General features: G+C 41.9%; 1 protein-coding gene across 11 annotated transcripts in view; it reads left to right on the top strand.

Moving 5' to 3' along the window:
• The window catches only part of PTPN13 (protein tyrosine phosphatase non-receptor type 13), a 178,470-nt gene that overhangs the window by 76,545 nt on the left and 84,503 nt on the right, over positions 1-17,422 (top strand). For all 11 annotated transcript variants that reach the window (XM_074993670.1, XM_074993669.1, XM_074993672.1 and 8 more), the window contains one exon: positions 9,633-10,193. In XM_074993670.1, the coding sequence (XP_074849771.1) occupies positions 9,633-10,193 (561 nt within the window). The remainder of the gene's footprint in view (positions 1-9,632; positions 10,194-17,422) is intronic.

The raw sequence follows: 17,422 nt of genomic DNA, 5'->3' as shown, positions 1-17,422 counted from the left end.
GGTGCTGTCAACTTGTGAGAGTGTATTTCAGCTACTATAGTCTAGGCTGCTGATATTAGTAAGGTCCCCTGTGGCTATAAAAAAAATACGTTCTTACAGTATTAAGTCCTTTTTTCTTCCCTGACTTCTAAGAGACAACCCCAGAATTCTTTCTTTTCTCCCTCTGTTAGAATCATGCGGTTGGAGGAGACCTCAAGAGGTCATTGAGTCTAACCCCTTGCTGACAGCAGTAGCAATCTTGACTAAATTATCCCAGCCAGAGCTTTGTCAAGCCAGGGCTTAAAAACCCTAGGGATGGAAATTCCACCACCTCCCTTAGTTACCCATTTCAGAGCTTCACCACCCTCCTAATGAACTATTTTTTTCTAATATCCAGCTTAGACCTTCCCTATTGCAACTCATGGGATTGTTAAGACAAAACGTTAAATGGGCTGTCCAGCAAACTTTCAAACCTTGGCTACATTAAAAGAGTATGTGTCAATGTATAAAGCAAGGAATCACTTCTAAGAGACAGGTCAAAATGAAAAGCTTTATGTCATTGTGTGCATTGTATTCTTCTGATTGAACAGTATTAAAGTTTGGCAGGAAATGATTCAGCAATCCTGGATGAAATTTTAGGTTTTGACACTCTCCACTAATGACATGCTGTAATTACAAGCTGTAAAATAGCAACTGCATCCTAAAGGTGATCATTAAAGTGTTTAGATCATCAAAGGAACAAATGAGATAACAGTTCTGTATAAAACTGTAGTGTTTAATTAGTGGTCTTCTGAATATTTTTTCTTCAATTTAGCCACTTAGCAAAAGCTGACAGAAAATTTTTGTAATACATAGTTGTGGCTGTTTGTTAGCAAGGGAAGGAGATTTTCTTCTAATAACCTGATATAAGTTCTTTTAATGAGAAGAACAAACAGCAGTCAGTCTGGAAAAAATTACATTAATTTGGTGTCCTCCACATACTTGAAATGGAATAATTCCTTCTAAAATGTTCCCTGCTAAAGCCAGGTTTATTGTTTTTCAAATAGCAGTACATTTGACAGAGTACTTTATTCAGTTTATTTGAAAGCTTAGTTTCTGACACTGTGCTCTTTTATTCAGCATTAAAAAATAAAACAAAATTTTCTAGGTAAGGAATAACTTTATGGATAATAGGCCAGGAAAGGATTGTTATTTTCCAATGTCCAACAATGTCAGAGTAGAAGGAGAGTTGGGGCAAAACAGGGAGGCAAGATCAAATCAATATCTTAGATGCCTATATACAAATGCAAGAAATATGGGTAATAATCAGGAAGAACTGGAAGTGCTAATAAATAAATACAACTATGACATGGTTGGCATCACAGAAGCTTGGTGGGATAATACACGAGTGGAATGTTGGTACTGAAGGGTACAGCCTGCTTAGGAAGGATAGACAGGGAAGAAAGGGGGGAGGTGTTGCCTTATATATTAAAAATGTACACACTTGGACTGAGGTGGAGATGGATGCAGGAGACGGACGTGTTGAGAGTCTCTGGGTTAGACTAAGAGGGGTAAAAAACAATGGTGATGTCCTGCTAGGAGTCTACTACAGGCTGCCTACCCAGGTGGAAGAGGTGGATGAGGCTTTTTTTTAAACAGCTAACAAAGTCATGCAGGGCCCCAGATTTGGTGCGGGGGGGGACTTCAACTATCCAGATATATTTTGGGAAACTAATACAGTGGGGCATATAGACTATCCACTAAGTTCTTGGATTGCATTGGAGACAGTTTTTATTCCAAAAGGTTAAAAAAGCTACTGGGGGGAAGCTGTTCTACATTTGATTTTAACAAATAGGGAGGAATTGGTAGAGAACTTGAAAGTGGAAGGCAGCTTGGGTGAAAGTGATCATGAAATCATAGAGTTCACAATGCTAAGGAAGGGAAGAAGGGAAGACAGCAAAATAGAGATAATGGATTTCAGGAGGACAGATTTTGGTAAGCTCAGAGAGCTGGTAGGTAAGGTCCCATGGGAAGCAAAGTTGAGGGGGAAAAACAGCTGAGGAGAGTTGGCACTTTTTCAAAGGGACATTGTTAAGGGCCCAAAAGCAAGCTATCCCGTTGCACAGGAAAGATAGAAAATATGGCAAAAGACTGCCATGGCTTAACCAGGACATCTTTCATGATCTCAAAATAAAAAAGGAATCATATAAAAAATGGAAACAAGGACAAATTACAAAGGATGAATATAGGCAAACAACCCAAGAATGCAGGAGCAAGATTAGAAAGGCTAAGGCACAAAATGAGCTCAAACTAGCTACAGGCATAAAGGGAAACAAGAAGGCTTTTTATAAATATATTAGAAACAAGAGGAAGACCAGGGACAGGGTAGGGCCATTGCTCAGCGAGGAGGGAGAAACAGTAACAGGAAACTTGGAAATGGCAGAGATGCTTAATGACTTCTTTGTTTTGGTGTTCATTGAGAAGTCTGATGAAGGAATGCCCAACATAGTGAATGCTAGCAGGAAAGGGGTAGGGTTATAAGTTGAAATAAAAAAAAGAACAAGTTAAAAATTACTTAGAAAAATTAGATGTCTGCAAGTCACCAGGGCCTGATGAAATACATCGTAGAATACTCCAAGAGCTGATAGAGGAGATATCTGAGCCTTTATCCATCATCTTTGGAAAATCATGGGAGACAGGAGAGATTCCAGAAGACTGGAAAAGGGCAAATATAGTGCCCATCTACAAAAAGGGGAATAAGAATAACCCAGGAAACTACAGGCCAGTCAGCTTAACTTCTGTGCCAGGAAAGATAATGGAGCCGGTAATTAAAGAAATCATCTGCAAGCACTTGGAAGGTGATAGGGAACAGCCAGCCTGGATTTGTAAAGAACAAATCATGTCAAACTAATCTGATAGTTTTCTTTGGGTAGGATATTGAGCCTTGTGGATAGGGGAGAAGCGGTAGATGTGGTATACCTAGACTTTAGTAAAACATTTGATACGGTCTCTCATGATATTCTTATAAAAAAAACTAGGCAAATAAAATTTAGATGAGGCTACTATAAGATGGGTGCATAACTGGCTGGATAACCGTACTCAGAGAGTAGTTCTTAATGGTTCTCAATCCTGCTGGAAAAAGTATAACAAGTGGGGTTCTGCGGGGGTCTGTGTTAGGACCGGTTCTGTTCAATATCTTTATCAACGGTTTAGATATTGGCATAGAAAGTATGCTTATTATGTTTCCAGATGATACCAAGCTGGAAGGGGTTGCAACTGCTTTGGAGGATAGGGTCATAATTCAAAATGATCTGGATAAATTGGAGAAATGGTCTGAGGTAAACAGGATGAAGTTCAATAAGGACAAATGCAAAGTGCTCCACTTGGGAAGGAACAATCAATTTCACACATACAGAATGGGGAGAGACTGTCTAGGAACGACTACAGCAGAAAGGGATCTAGGGGTTATAGTGGACCACAAACTAAATATGAGTCAACAGTGTGATGCTGTTGCAAAAAAAGCAAACATGATTCTGGGATGCATTAACAGGTGTGTTGTGAACAAGACACGAGAAGTCATTCTTCCACTCTACTCTGCGCTGGTTAGGCTTCAGCTGGAGTATTGTGACCAGTTCTGGGCACTGCAGTTCAAGAAAGATGTGGAGAAATTAGAGAGGGTCCAGAAAAGAGCAACAAGAATGAGTAAAGGTTGAGAGAATGTGACCTGTGAAGAAAAGCTGAAAGAATTGGGCTTGTTTAGTTTGGAAAAGAGAAGATTGAGGGGCGACATGATGGTGGTTTTCAGGTATCTAAAAGGGTGTCATAAGGAAGAGGGAGAAAACTTGTTCTTTTTGACCTCTGAGGATAGAACAAGAGGCAATGGACTTAAACTGCAGCAAGGGAGGTTTAGGTTGGAAATTAGGAAAGTTCCTAACTGTCAGGGTGGTCAAACAGTGGAATAAATTGCCAAGGGAGGTGTGGAATCTCCAGTGCTGGAGATATTTAAGAAGAGGTTAGATAGATGTCTATCAGGGATGGTTTAGACAGTACTAGGTCCTGCCATTGGGGCAGGGGACTGGACTCGATGGCCTCTCGAGGTCCCTTCCAGTCCTAGTATTCTATGATTCTATGATTCGAAATCCAGGCCTTTTGTTAGTGTCCTAGTGATGCACTGAGTCCCTAGCTAAGATTCTGGTGTGATGATGCAAACGGATAGTAAGAGGTCCTTTCCCTGCAGATTGCACAGCCTAAAGAGAGAGGTGAGACAAAAGGTGAGAGGGGATAGGGTGACAGAGATGTAAAGTGACTTGGTGCTGCAACTGACTGTCTGTATGACCTCTCAGAACTTCTGATGTCTCTGGATATCAAGAGGGAAGCGAGGTGACCATTTAGGCGTTAGTTCAAGAGGAGTACATACCGTAAACCCTGAATTTAATGGCCCCTGATGTAACGGACTTCGGAAATAATGGATGCCGTCTGTGAGCCCTCCACCTCCAAATGAATGCTGGAGACTGACCAGAGCCACTGCCAGTGTTGGAGGAGCTGTTGGAATGGCTGGGGCTGCTGAGGGTGGAGGGGCCAATGCAGTGGCTGGGGCCACCGGCGCCAAAGGAGCTGGGGGTGGGCAGGGGCTCTCTTCCCTCAGTCCCTTGTACGTGGAGCATGTCAGTGCCCAGCTGCCGCTTTCTGCAATGATGCTGAGCAGCAGCCATGGCATCAGAGACTGCTTCCCACCAGCCGGCTGGGGGTGGCCATGCTCTACATGCTTGCGGGCAGTTCAGAGCCAGGGGCTGGAGGAGCCACAGTGCTGAGAGCTGTGGGAAGCGGAGGGAGCCAGGCCGGCATTCAGCTCCTCTTCTGGTAACTGGGAGAGGGAGATGCAGGTGTAGAGGGAAGAATGGGGCAGGAAGTGGGGAAGGGAAGGGGAGCAGAGAACAGGAGTGAGTGATGGTCTGCGAAGGTCAGTGCATCATCATACAGTATAATCATTCGTATATAATGGACTTGTGGCATTAACAGACACCCCTTCCCACCATTGGTCCATTAAATCGAGGGTTTAATGTATCTCTTACATCTCTGAGAAAAAAGAACAAGTCAGCAATTAAACTAAAGTGCCAAACACAATGTGTGCAGGCCTAAAAGAACTGCGTTCATGCCGCTTCTTACTCACATCTCTTCAAAGAGTAATTTTTCTCAGCTCTTGTTCTTTACAAGGAATGCAGTAACTTTAATCTAATACTTGGGATGTCTCTACCAAAAAAAAAAAAAAGTGTGTGGGGCCAGGGGCGGGGGGAGGGGGAGAGGGGTGCAGCAAATCAATCCCTAGACCACATTTGGCTCTGTTATCTCCTTTCTGGCTCCCAATTTGTCCCTGAGGGATTGTAAATATAACTTCTTTTGTGAGCCTACCCCTCTCGTTTGACTGACTAGCTGCTTTGTTTTGTGGTAGGAATTTTTCTGTTTGCATCCAGCAATAACATAGCTTGTCTGGGAGGTCTATTTAAACTCCAGTATAATCACTTCCTCTTTACAGACCTTCCAGTCCCACGCCGATAGCTCTCTATATACAAAAAGATGTAATTTTATGCTTGACTAGCATAATATATTTTGTGTTGGCCAGAGGAAAAACAAGATAGGAGAAAGTATTTTAAAAGGCTTGAACTAAATTCACTGAATGGGAATAAATATAGCCTGCATTCTAGAGCTGTCAGATAAACTGCATTGACGACATCCACAGTTACTGAACATCTGATCAATTGCTTGCACTACCCTGCTAATGCACTGCTACAGGCAAACTATTAGATGGAGCTTGTTTGGGGCCAGAGCCTGTCAGTTGTGCTCAGAGGAAAATCAGTAGTCCTACTTGGAAAGCAATGCCCTATGCAGTTTAATTAAAGAAGGCAGGATTTGGCCCTTTGATAGTAATTGTACCACACAAATTTGCAAATGTAAATATTATTGCAGGGGAGTACCCTAACCATCAAATTGCAGAGTCATCCTCTCTCTTTTTTTTTCTAGTTCAATAACTATTCATTTTCATTCATAGTAACCTAATTGTCCTTGAAGTAGGGAAAGCAAATGATTGTGCATCTTAGGTGTCAGAGCATTTACCAAATATGTGCGAAACCAAAGTTCAAATCCCTTCTTCATGAAAGTGCCCAGGTGAGTGCCTTAGCCTCTGGGGCTAAAGATTATGTGTCCATGTGCTGCAGTATTTATGCCCTTTCCTAAACCACAATGGTTACATATAATGCAGGGTGAGGAGAGGGGGCCATTAGCAGTAACAGCCTTGCTTGTGATGGTGTTGTGGCTTATGACCATTTGAAGGCCATTAATGTGCATGTTGACTGACAGCCAGCCATTGAACACTTGAGCAAGGGTGCTTCTGAATAATTAATAGCAGAAATGATCAGTAGATGTCCCATGTAAGATGGTGGCCAGCCAAGTATTATATTCTTTTTAACTGAAGCTTATGATTTTAATGCTAATTACAGAATATTGACTTGGCTGTGCAACAGTCAATTTTAGAACTTTTTTATTCCTTTGACAAAGCCTTTCATTTTACTATTTTCAATGAGTTGCAACACAGAGCGGCTTTTGTGCTGCCTTGAAGACCTTTAGTTTCTTCTGAAGCTCACAACACTAAAGTGTTACGACTTTGCAGGGATAAGAACAGCTTATTTTTATCATGCCAGATCTTACTCAAGCCAAAATGGTAACAAGAAAAGAACAGATAGCCAAAGCTTAGGGGTGCACATCAGTGAGTTTTCCAAGTGTTTGTAGAAACTCTTAGAGCAGTCGGTAAAATACAATAAAATGTAACAGTCTTCCTGAAAGCTCAGCAGGAGCCTAATGCACAAGTGTGTCTGTGGACAAGGGTTGATCAACTCTCTAACAAGGGGCAGAAGTTCAGATTTCAGAGCTGTCCTTCACAAGAGAAGGATCAATGAAGCCAATTACTTTGATTGTTTTCTTTTGTGAAGAGAACTTCAAGGCCAACTCAACGGAAAGAAATATAGGCTCATATCTCATCTGGGATATTGTTAAAAGTTTGCTCTGACAGACAATATGCAGCAGCACTATATCCTTAGCTGGGCTGGCAGAAAGATTGACTTGACTGCATACCAGAGACTGTTTTCAATACATTTTTTTGAAGCAGGGATGCTATAATGGATGAAAATCAACATGTATAATGTGTGTACACCTCATGTTAAAAAAGTTAAAGATCATCCATGTTGTTTTTAGCAGCATATTTCTGGAATTGTAATATACGCACAGGACTAAACTACTCTATGATGGGAATACACAGCTAGGTTTTTAGTTCAGCTTTCCATAACTTTGTACTGAAAGGTTTCAGATGTTCCTGTGTCAAGGTGTATAGAACAGAGAAGCAATAGCAGTTGGACATTGCTTGATTATCTTGAATATTAGTAACAAATAGTTTTACCTCTTGCATATTAGTATTTTTGAAATCTTTAAACAGTAGTTTTAAGCAATTGTCATTTGATCCCTTAGGCTGTGTCTACACTGCAGCTTAAGTCAGCACAGCTTATATCATTTGGAGGTGCTTAAATCGTAAGCACTGGTGTGGATGAGATTATATCAGTGGGAGAAGCTTTTGTCGCTTGTGGGCGTTGCAGTATTTAAACTGATGGGAGAGCTCTCTCCAGTCAGCAGAGAGCTGTGATACTAGAGAACTCTCAGCCAAGCCCAACAAGGTGGCTAGGGGAAGGAATTGCCCTGGGGCCCAGCAATACAAAAGGGCCCAGAGTTCCAAGCCCTTTAAATCACTTCTGAAGCACCCTGCAGGCAGCACAGGGGATGGGGGGGAACCAGCATGCTGCAGTCCACAAAGCAGGCCCTATACACTTTAACCCAGGGGTCCAGCGAGGCCGTCGGCCCTGTCACTTAGCATGGCTGCACCACTGCAAACTTTCAAGTGTGACCTTGCCCTTAAATACATGAACATGTATTTTGTAGAATCTTACAAACTAACAGAATGCTCCCAAGGACTTTTTTGTGGTTACTGATGGCTGCAAGTACATTTCCTGGTATTAGGTGTGTGTGAAATTAGATCCATAGTTTTCAGAATGTTTCGTGACAAAAACCTCTACTTGCATTGAAAGTTTTCAGTAATAGTGTGGTGTTACTGAGATTAAGTAAAGTTTAGCATTCTTCCAAGTGCATTTGTAAAAGAAATGTCTCATTTGATACTATTTTTTAAAATAGTTTCAAAATAGCTCACTTGCTTGAAATGCTATCTTAACATAATGCCTAGAAGTTTGTACAATTATTCTGTTCTTGAAAATTTGACCAGAGTGCCTAATTGGGTATAGAAAGTTAACTCAGGAGAGCCTAACATTATCCAAAATAGTAATTACTGTAAGAGCCAGGACTTTTTAAATTCCAAGTAACATAGTAATCTCCTCCTGCACCCAGTACTGTAGTGTACCCAGGTAATCAGTAGAACAAACCTAGACTTCTCATAATGCGTTAAAAATGTGGATTTTGCCTTTAGAGCATGGGATGGGGAAAATTATTTAAATGATAATGCTAATATTTTCAGGAGCACTTCAGATTATTTTCAAAAGACCATTGAGTGATGGGAGAGAACTCTTAAAAGTATTTATTTCACTGGGTATGTTGTAAAACCTTATTAGTAGGACCCTACCAAATTCACAGAGCATTTTGGTCATAAGATTTTAGAAATTTTACCTTTCTTCTATTGAAGTATTTAGATCTGAATTTTCACGGTGCTTTAATTGTAGGGAGTCTGACCCCAAAAGGAGTTGTGGAAGCTCATAAGGTTGTTGTGGAGGAGTTTGCACTACCACTGCTCTTACTTGTGCGTAGCTGCTGACAACAGCTCTGCCTTCAAAGTGGACAACTGGGGAGCAGCACATGCTGGTTAGGAGCCTATATCTGCAGGCACACACGTGCGCGTGCACACACACACACACACAGAGCCAGCCAGCCAGCAGCAGTCCATCAGTAAGGATGGCATGGTATGGCATTGCCCTCCTTACTTGTAGACTGCGGCTTGCAGAGCTGCACCATCAGTCACCAGCTGCCACACTCTGGTCTCTAGCTCAGAAAGCAGCAGGGCAATAGCAAGGTATCATATTGCCACCCGCAGTCCTGTGCTGCTGCTAGCAGAGTGCTACCTTCAGAGCTGGGTGCTTGGCCAGCAGTCACTGCTCTCTAGCCACCTGGCTCAGAAGGCAGCACAGAAGTAGAGGTGGCAGTATCGAGACACACATCACCTAAAATATTATTGTAACCTCTGCCTCCTGCCCACAACTGGTCAGGACCTCCAGTTTGAGAAATGATATATAATATAGGGTAAAAATATGTAAAAGAGCAGATTTCATGGTCCCTGATGTGTTTTTCATGGCCATGAATTTGGTAGAGCCTAATTATTAGTTACCCAAGTCTCCTAGTTCAGCAGTTCATTATTGGATCTTTCAGAAGCAACAGAAAATAAATGTTGAAAAGGATCTGATTACATACACATTATTTTGGGCTATTCGTAGCTGAAAGAGCTTTGAAAGTGTTTTTTTTTTTTTACAGCATTTGCATTTTTCATTAGCGTATAGCTTACAAAACCAATAACTTTTGTTACACTCCAGTGTATGAACTGACAGGACATACATGATGGATTCTTCTCATTCCAGGAAGAAGTTTAACGGGTGACGCATCAGTACACAAGGCTCAATTCTCTCAACAGGCCGTGCTGAACAAAGGGCTTAGTAAATCTATGGGATTCCTGTCCATCAAAGGAGCACAAGACGAGGGAGACTTTTCCCAGGGAATGTGCTCAGATTACTACTCTGGACATGATCATGCTTGCTGCCCTTATCGGTGTAGAACTAATGATTTTGGGAAAAAAGGTAACATTGGAGCAGACAGTGGTCCCAAACAGAAGTTTTGGGCTTCCTCCACAGACCTATTGGACACAACCTTCAAAGCAACTGAGACAGATCATTCTGCAGAGTCTCACAGACACAACAATCACTATGAGGCAGTTACAGTACGGACTTCAGCTCCTGCTAGGAACAAGGAAGCAAGATACTCTGATGGAAGCATAGCTCTGGATGTCTTTGGGCCTCAAAGACTGGAACATATGCGTCCAGTGCCAGAGTCATCCACCTCTGCAGCAATATCATGTGCCTTTGACCGGATCAGAGAGAGACAGAAGAAATTACAGGCTCTGAGGGAAGCCTTGAATGTAGAAGGTTAGTGGGGTTTTCTACCTTATGTCCATAAGGTGGGGCTTTATGCATAGGCTTCTTCCATTTGATTTAGTTGTTATCTTTTTAGGAGCCCTTGGGGGAGGTGAAATTTTGCTTTGTAGTTTTTCATTCTGTATATGACAAAGCATTAGAATGACTGCTGCCAGTGAGAAGGTAGGTAGGATAGAGCTACTGCTATACTGGATTGGACCTCTCGCCTGTTTGATATTATCCCGCAATGGATGTTTCAGATGAAATCACAGGAAGCCCTGTAATAGACAGTTATGGAGAAACATTCCTCCAGGGAAAGCTTCTTTGTAACTCCCAATAATTAGTGGTTGGTTTATGCCCAGAAGCAGATGGGATAATTTATAGTTCTTCCAACCCTCTTGGTTGGTTGTATATAAATAACTTGTTAAGCTTTTTTCGCTTCCCTGTGTGTCACTCTCTTCCTTAAGAGACAAAGCGGGTGTTTGCCCATGAAAGCTTATGCTCCAAAATATCTGTTAGTTTATAAGGTTCCACAGGACTTCTTGTTGTTCCTCTTCCTTAAAGATTTTTTGAATCTTGCCAATAGTATCAAGTGGCAATGAGACTTATGGGTTAACTAAGCATTTATATGGAAAATATTTCCTATTATCAAACACATGGGCACTCATTAAATCATCTGTATGTAAAACTTCACGGGCATGACTGCATATTTTGTTTTTAAAACTTGCCAGTGTTTTCATGAGTTTAGTCGTGCCAGGGACAAATAGTAATTAAAAGTAAGGAACAAGTTCTGACCTTGAGTAAGCATCATGCTTTGCTGCACAGCTTGTAAAATCAATCACTGTACGACAGAACAGCTATATTTACTCGACATTCAGAGCTCAATTTCACTGCTACATTTGAATCTGACTGAGGATTTGTAGAGTTGAAAAAGTCATTGCAGTCTGGCTGCTGTAAGACTGCCTACATGAAATTGCCGTTTCAGTCCAGTTTCTAGTGGGCTTGTCTAAGGCCTTCTTTCAGGAAAGCATCCCTGTTTAGACAAGATGGTTACATACCTTTCTGAAGTGTGGCTTAAATCATAAAAATCGCTACAGGCACCTCTTCTGGCCATCTCAGTAGAGATTTAGAATTGAAAGGGGTGGAGATCAAACTGTACTCTTACTACTGGAGGTGGTCTTTGCCTGTTAGTGATTAGGCATGTTATTGGGATGGTGTGGGGAAGCTTGACGTGCCAGTGCTTGCCCTTCTATCAAGTGAGCATCCTTGATGAAAGCTACATTTTTAAAGCAACAGAATGAAAGTGAGTGAAAATAGATTCTTGGAGATCACCACTGTGTAGGTGGAATTAGACTTTCTCCTTATAATGCAGACACTAAGGCAGTGTTTCTTAAACTTTTTGAGATCACGGAACACCAAACAATATTTTTATGTGGAACACCTCTGAAAATTTTCTTCAAAAAAAAATTGTCACACCAAAAAAAACCAAACCACAAAAAACAACCCAACAATATGTACTGCAAAAAAACAAACAAACAAAAAAGTAATTTAATCAGGTACCATAGCAATGAAGTAGTAACATTGTATCTGGTTTTAATAACAGAAAATATATTTTTTCCAAACGCTCATGGCACACCTGCAAGGAGTTCAGGGACACCAGTGTTCCACAGAACATAACTTAAGAAACACTGCACTAAGGTAATAAGTGAAGACGTCTGTCTTTTCAGGTCTTAGTTTGAGAAGATGATATCGTCTCTAGAAAAATGCAGAATTATGGTAAATAAAAAGTGTCAGTATTTTCTATTTACATTATTTTTTCAGGGTTTCTCGTGTTGAAACAAGGGCCTTTTTTTCTTTAGACACTCACTTCCTTAAGTTCAAAATATCACTGTCCTTGGCAATATTATTTGAAAATTTTTAAAGCCACTATGTTAGTCTAATACGAATTAATTTAACTATCGTTCTTTGTACATACACAGCTTATAAAATCAAAAAGTAAGCCACTACCTGTAAAGAAACAGATAAATTGTCCCATCCATTAGAGCTTCACTTTGTGTATGTTAATCTTGCACAACCCCAAAAAACAAAGACAGACAAGCAAGTGGATGAGTAAGAATTTATCATCCCATTCAGACAGCTTAGTGATTCTGAAGAAAACGTCTCAGGTCTGTGCCCTGAAAACTTTTGAGATGATTCCAAGGTATGAAACTACTAGAATCCTGTAAGAAAAGGGTAAAAGTGCAGTCAGGGAAAACAGATACTCTGGCTTTGCATTCAGTGCTACTGAATGACAAATTTACTGAGAGAGGGTGTAGACAATGGTGACTCATTTACCATCATTATGAATTTGCAATAACTATTTGATAGACTAGGCTGTAAGACAGTTTCCAGCGTAGGCCTGACCTGTGACATGCATGTTTTACATTCCCCTGAAAAGAATTGTGAAATAAATGTAATTATGTGTTGATTTATCACACGTAGTACGTGCCCAAAGGAGAGCTTTGCTTCTGGGTGGTGGAGCATTTTAGTTAATTAGAGAAGTCATTTTGAGAGACAATTTCTTCTAACATGAGGATTTTAATCTTTTTTTAAACTGTTCTGTTGTTTGTCAATTATTCAAAAATACATGGGTTAAAATCTTGTTATATATATGAATCCTCAGTTAAACTTACTCTGTTGGTTTTCAGTGACGAATATTTTTATCAAGTTAGAGTGTGAAGGGATTCTAGGTGTTAGAGGCACTCTTCATCTGTGTTTATAACTTGCATGAGAAGTCTGTTGAATGTTACACACTCTCTCCTAGTTATTTTGTAAGAAGCAAACATTACACAAAACATCAACTATGCTTACCTCATTTCATTTCCTCTGGTCCTTTTTTACCTCCATGTTTCTTACTATATCATATACTATCACACTTAGGTTACGTCTACACTAGCCAAAAACTTCGAAATGGCCATGCAAATGGCCATTTTGAAGTTTACTAATAAAGCGCTGAAATACGTATTCAGCGCTTCATTAGCATGCAGGCGGCCGTGGCACTTCGAAATTGACGCGGCTTGCCGCCGCACGGCTCCTCCAGACGGGGCTCCTTTTCAAAAGGAACCTGGCTACTTTGTAGTCCCCTTATTCCCATCTGCTCATAGGAATAAGGGGACTTTGAAGTAGCCGGGGTCCTTTCAGAAAGGAGCCCCATCTGGATGAGCTGCACGGTGGCGAGCCGCGTCAATTTCGAAGTGCCGTGGCTGCCCGCATGCTAATGAGGCACTGAATATGTATTTCAGCACTTCATTAGTAAACTTCAAAATGGCCATTTGCATGGCCATTTCTAATTTTTTGGCTAGTGTAGACACGGTCTTATTGTTAAAACAGATTAGACCAGTGTTGGGCAACCTCTAGCCCACAAGCTGCATGTGGCTCACTGAGGCTCTACATGTGGCCTGCAGACCCCCTGGCTGCCCTTCTCACTCATGTGTGTCTCGCTCACTGGGGCATCAGAGCCCTGCACTTCCTGAGCCTTCCCCTTCTTCCCAGCACTGGTGGAGCACCATGAATGGCCTGATTTTCACACTGTCCATGCACCTCCCTTTCCTTCCTAGAGCTGGAATGCTGTGAATGAGCTGTTCATGGCTTTTCCAGCTCTGGAAGGGGGAAGGAGGAGCAGGAGCATAGTGCAACTCATGCAGTTCATGGCACTCTGAAAATGCTGGGCGGGACAGGGAGGAGCAAGTAAGTGTGGAACTCTGGTGTCCTGGTGCGCAAGGGCCCCATTACAGGCAGTGGGTGAGAAGTGGCACTGCATGGAAGGTGGAACCCCAGAGGCCAAAGACTGCTGCACCCCACTGAGGTGAAGGGGAGGGCTACTCATGCAGCTCACTGTGAATTTGTGGTTGTCCATCTCTGGATTAAACCGTTAAAGTGTCTGACAGGCGTTTAGGGTTGGAGGAGGGAAAGAATACTAACTAAGTATCTCTTACTTGCTTGCTCTGTCACAGTGGTGACTAAATCACATGCAAGTAAGAGTAAGTATTAAACTATCCCTGTTACCCACTTTTAAAATTTCTTTTTGCTAGGCCATTGCTTTACATCTTTCTCATATGGCAGTAGTATTTTGAAGTGTACAGGTTGAGCCTCTCTGGTACAGCACCCTTGGGACCTGACCAGTGTCAAATGAGAGAATTTGCCAAACCATGGGAAGTCAGTATTGTCTAGCAGCATTACCAACGCTTTCACTGATTACTGGGCTCTTAGAAGACATGTAGGAGTTAATTAGAGCTAAATAACACACAGAACTCTAAGAGCCAGGACTGGTGGCCATAAAAAAACTTTATGGGAGCACAGGAAGCTTGGCCACACCCATGGTAAAAGGTGATCTAGCTAACTAAAATCATGCTGGATTATGGATGTTGCCAGATGAGAGAGTGCTGAATTAGAGAGGTTCCGCCTGTATTTGCAATGGGTATATGAGCATGAAAACAGGCATAGCATTGTGACGTAGCTCCAGTGCATCTGATGAAGTGGGTCTTTGCCCACGAAAGCTTACGCTCCAAAAAAATCTGTTAGTCTGTAAGGTGCCACAGGAATTCTCATTGTTTTTGTGGATATGGACTAACACAGCTACACCTCTGGTATTTGAGGTATCTTAGGGGCAGTGCATGGGTGAAACTACTGTCCTTTAGGAAGTGCAGTAGAATGTGTTATCCATCCTTTGGTAGTAAATACAGGTTGAAGCTCTCTAACCCAGAACTCTCTCAGCCAGCAAACTCCGTAATGCAGCATGATTTTCATTAGCCGGATGACCACTTTATCATGGGCGTTACCAAGTTTCCTGTGGTCCCATAAAGTTAGTTATGAGACGAGAGAGGTTCCGCCTGTAGCAGTGGCTTAGGCCAGCACCTCTTAGATCACTGTCTGACTCTTCCCCACAGCTCATCGCAGAGCTGACAGATGGGGAGACTGACTTTAGCTTAGGAAGGAACTTCCCAGAAAGAAGAAAGCATGAGAGGATCCCAAGAAAGGAAGTACCCTGTCCTCTCTCCTCCCAAGCTCTGATCATAGCGTCTTCTCGCCAGGTCCAGAGTGACAGGGCTAGTGGAAAATAACGATGCTGTGCATTGAGAAGAATAGGTTGTAGAGACAAAAGGGTGCCTTGATATCAGGAACAGGTCTATGATGTTGGCCAGTGGGTAGAACTACAGTGCTGCAGGAAACTGTGTGTGTTGCAGGGGCCTGATTTGAGAGAGGGTGTCTATTTGCAAAACCTCTTCTTGGGGGGATTTGAAATTTTGTTGACTTAAAATCCCAGTTGTCCTTAGTCCATGCCCATTACTACATATACATGTCAATAAATCTCTGCTATTTATTTTTTCTTTTTTCAAATTACAAAAAGGCATTAGACTAGATCTGAGTGCAGATTAAACTGCTGAAAATAAATTTATTTTCTGCGTGGCAGATGAATTTAAAAAGAAAAAGGCCAAGTGTTACTTTTAAATCTATCTTATTTGAGTTAAACTGGGAAATCTTAGTGTAACTTAATGGGTTGAATGTGTTTTTTTTTAAAGAGGTTCCCACGCATAGAATTCGTTGTTCAAAGTTTTTACCCAGAACACATTTTACAACCAAATTATAAACTCTTGAAAAAATAAGGTCTATCTTGGGAAGCCTGACGAGACCTTTATTAGAGCAGCAGTATGATACAGCAGCCTGCAAAAAGCTGCTGTCCACATAAGCTGTGTTGCACTGAAATCTGTATTTGGATATTTTCTTATTAAATAATAGCCTTTTCAAATGGTTTAGCCATCTTTTTTAAAAAAGATTTTTTTTGTCTTACAATACTTCTGCAATGAACTCCTCCCGTCTCTTGCTCTTCCACCTTCTCTCTCTCCTTTGTAAAGACGGTTGTTTTTGTAGTACTGCGTTTGAAAATCTGTATCTCTGTGATTTGAGTCATGTGTTCATGATGGCAAAATTCCAGGTTAAGTGTGGCTCTTTACTTTCTGTTGTGCAGTTGGCTTGGATGAGCCTTTCTGTGCGTTACGTGTCTGGGCTTGCTTAAATGGTGTGTCCTATTAGTGCTAAGTGCCTTTGCTGATTTTGACAGACAGCTTGAAAAGGTAAAATCAAACATGAGCAGCCCCTTCGGCCCAAGGCCATGCCCCTTCTGTGCCCAGCAGAATCCAGTTCCCCCACATTTGGCCTCTCTTGACCCCCAAACACCACCTCCCACACGCACCTGTGGCAGCACCCCCAGCCTGTGATAGAACAGCTTCAGAGCTGCAGGATGCCTGCTGGCTGGACTCCAAACCAAGACACCATCCCCCCTCCCCACCCACCTTGCAGCCAAGCCTCCAGTGGGCAGACAGGTGGCATGGCCCCCAGCCTACCAGCTGCAGCCATTGTCACTGTAACATCAGGCCGGGGGGTGGGCAGAGGGACTCCAGTGGAGCACACGCAGGGCCAGGTATGGCAGGTTGGAAGGTCATGTATTCCTCTGTCTATGCTACCTGCCACCCCGGAAACGAAAGGCATATCAACATGAACACTCATTCAGAAGGCACAGTATTTTGTTCACTGTTGGATTGTGGCTGCTCCTTCGTGGTGTTTGAAGTTTCATTAACAGCTCATTGGTTCTGTTGATAAGACATGTTACTTCAAGGTGGGTGTGCTGAGATGTGAAGTGATTGAGACATTCTGATTATTAAGAGACTCCGCCCTAGTTACAAAACTGTTGTCTTACAATACTGCATTATTTTATACAACAAAAACAATTACTCAGCCCATTACACTGTAACTTGTGAATGTTACTGCAGAGTGGGCTTTACTCCAAAAAGTGCCTGTTCAGTATTTCAACACTGTGAACTCTAGACATTCAAAACTCAGAAGTTGGACCCCCACCAAAATCACGATATTTTTAAAAAGAATTAAATTTGGGTTCTTTCTGTTTCCATCGGGTTTGAGCCTTTTGGAGAGTTGTGTTCAGACTTTCTAACTTGTATGATTTGTGGCATACTGTACTTTGAAACTTGCTTTCATTTCAAATTTCAAATGAAAGCCAAGATTCTTACCTAGTTGCATGACTCCAGAAGCTGAGGCTTGAAAATTGTGAGAAAAGGGAACCCCTGTTTTTTCCTTATTCAGGCAAGAGTCTCAGTCCACTCCCAAGTTAAATGCAGATAAGGCCCACTGAAGTCAATGGGAGTTTTGCCTGAGTTAGGATTTCTTGATTTTGCCAGGTATTAATACAC

This window comes from Carettochelys insculpta, chromosome 4 (assembly GCF_033958435.1).
Source record: "Carettochelys insculpta isolate YL-2023 chromosome 4, ASM3395843v1, whole genome shotgun sequence".
Classification (NCBI taxonomy): domain Eukaryota; kingdom Metazoa; phylum Chordata; order Testudines; family Carettochelyidae; genus Carettochelys; species Carettochelys insculpta.
The sequence above is the reverse complement of the archived record's forward strand: the minus strand, read 5'-3'. Positions and strand labels throughout refer to the sequence as shown.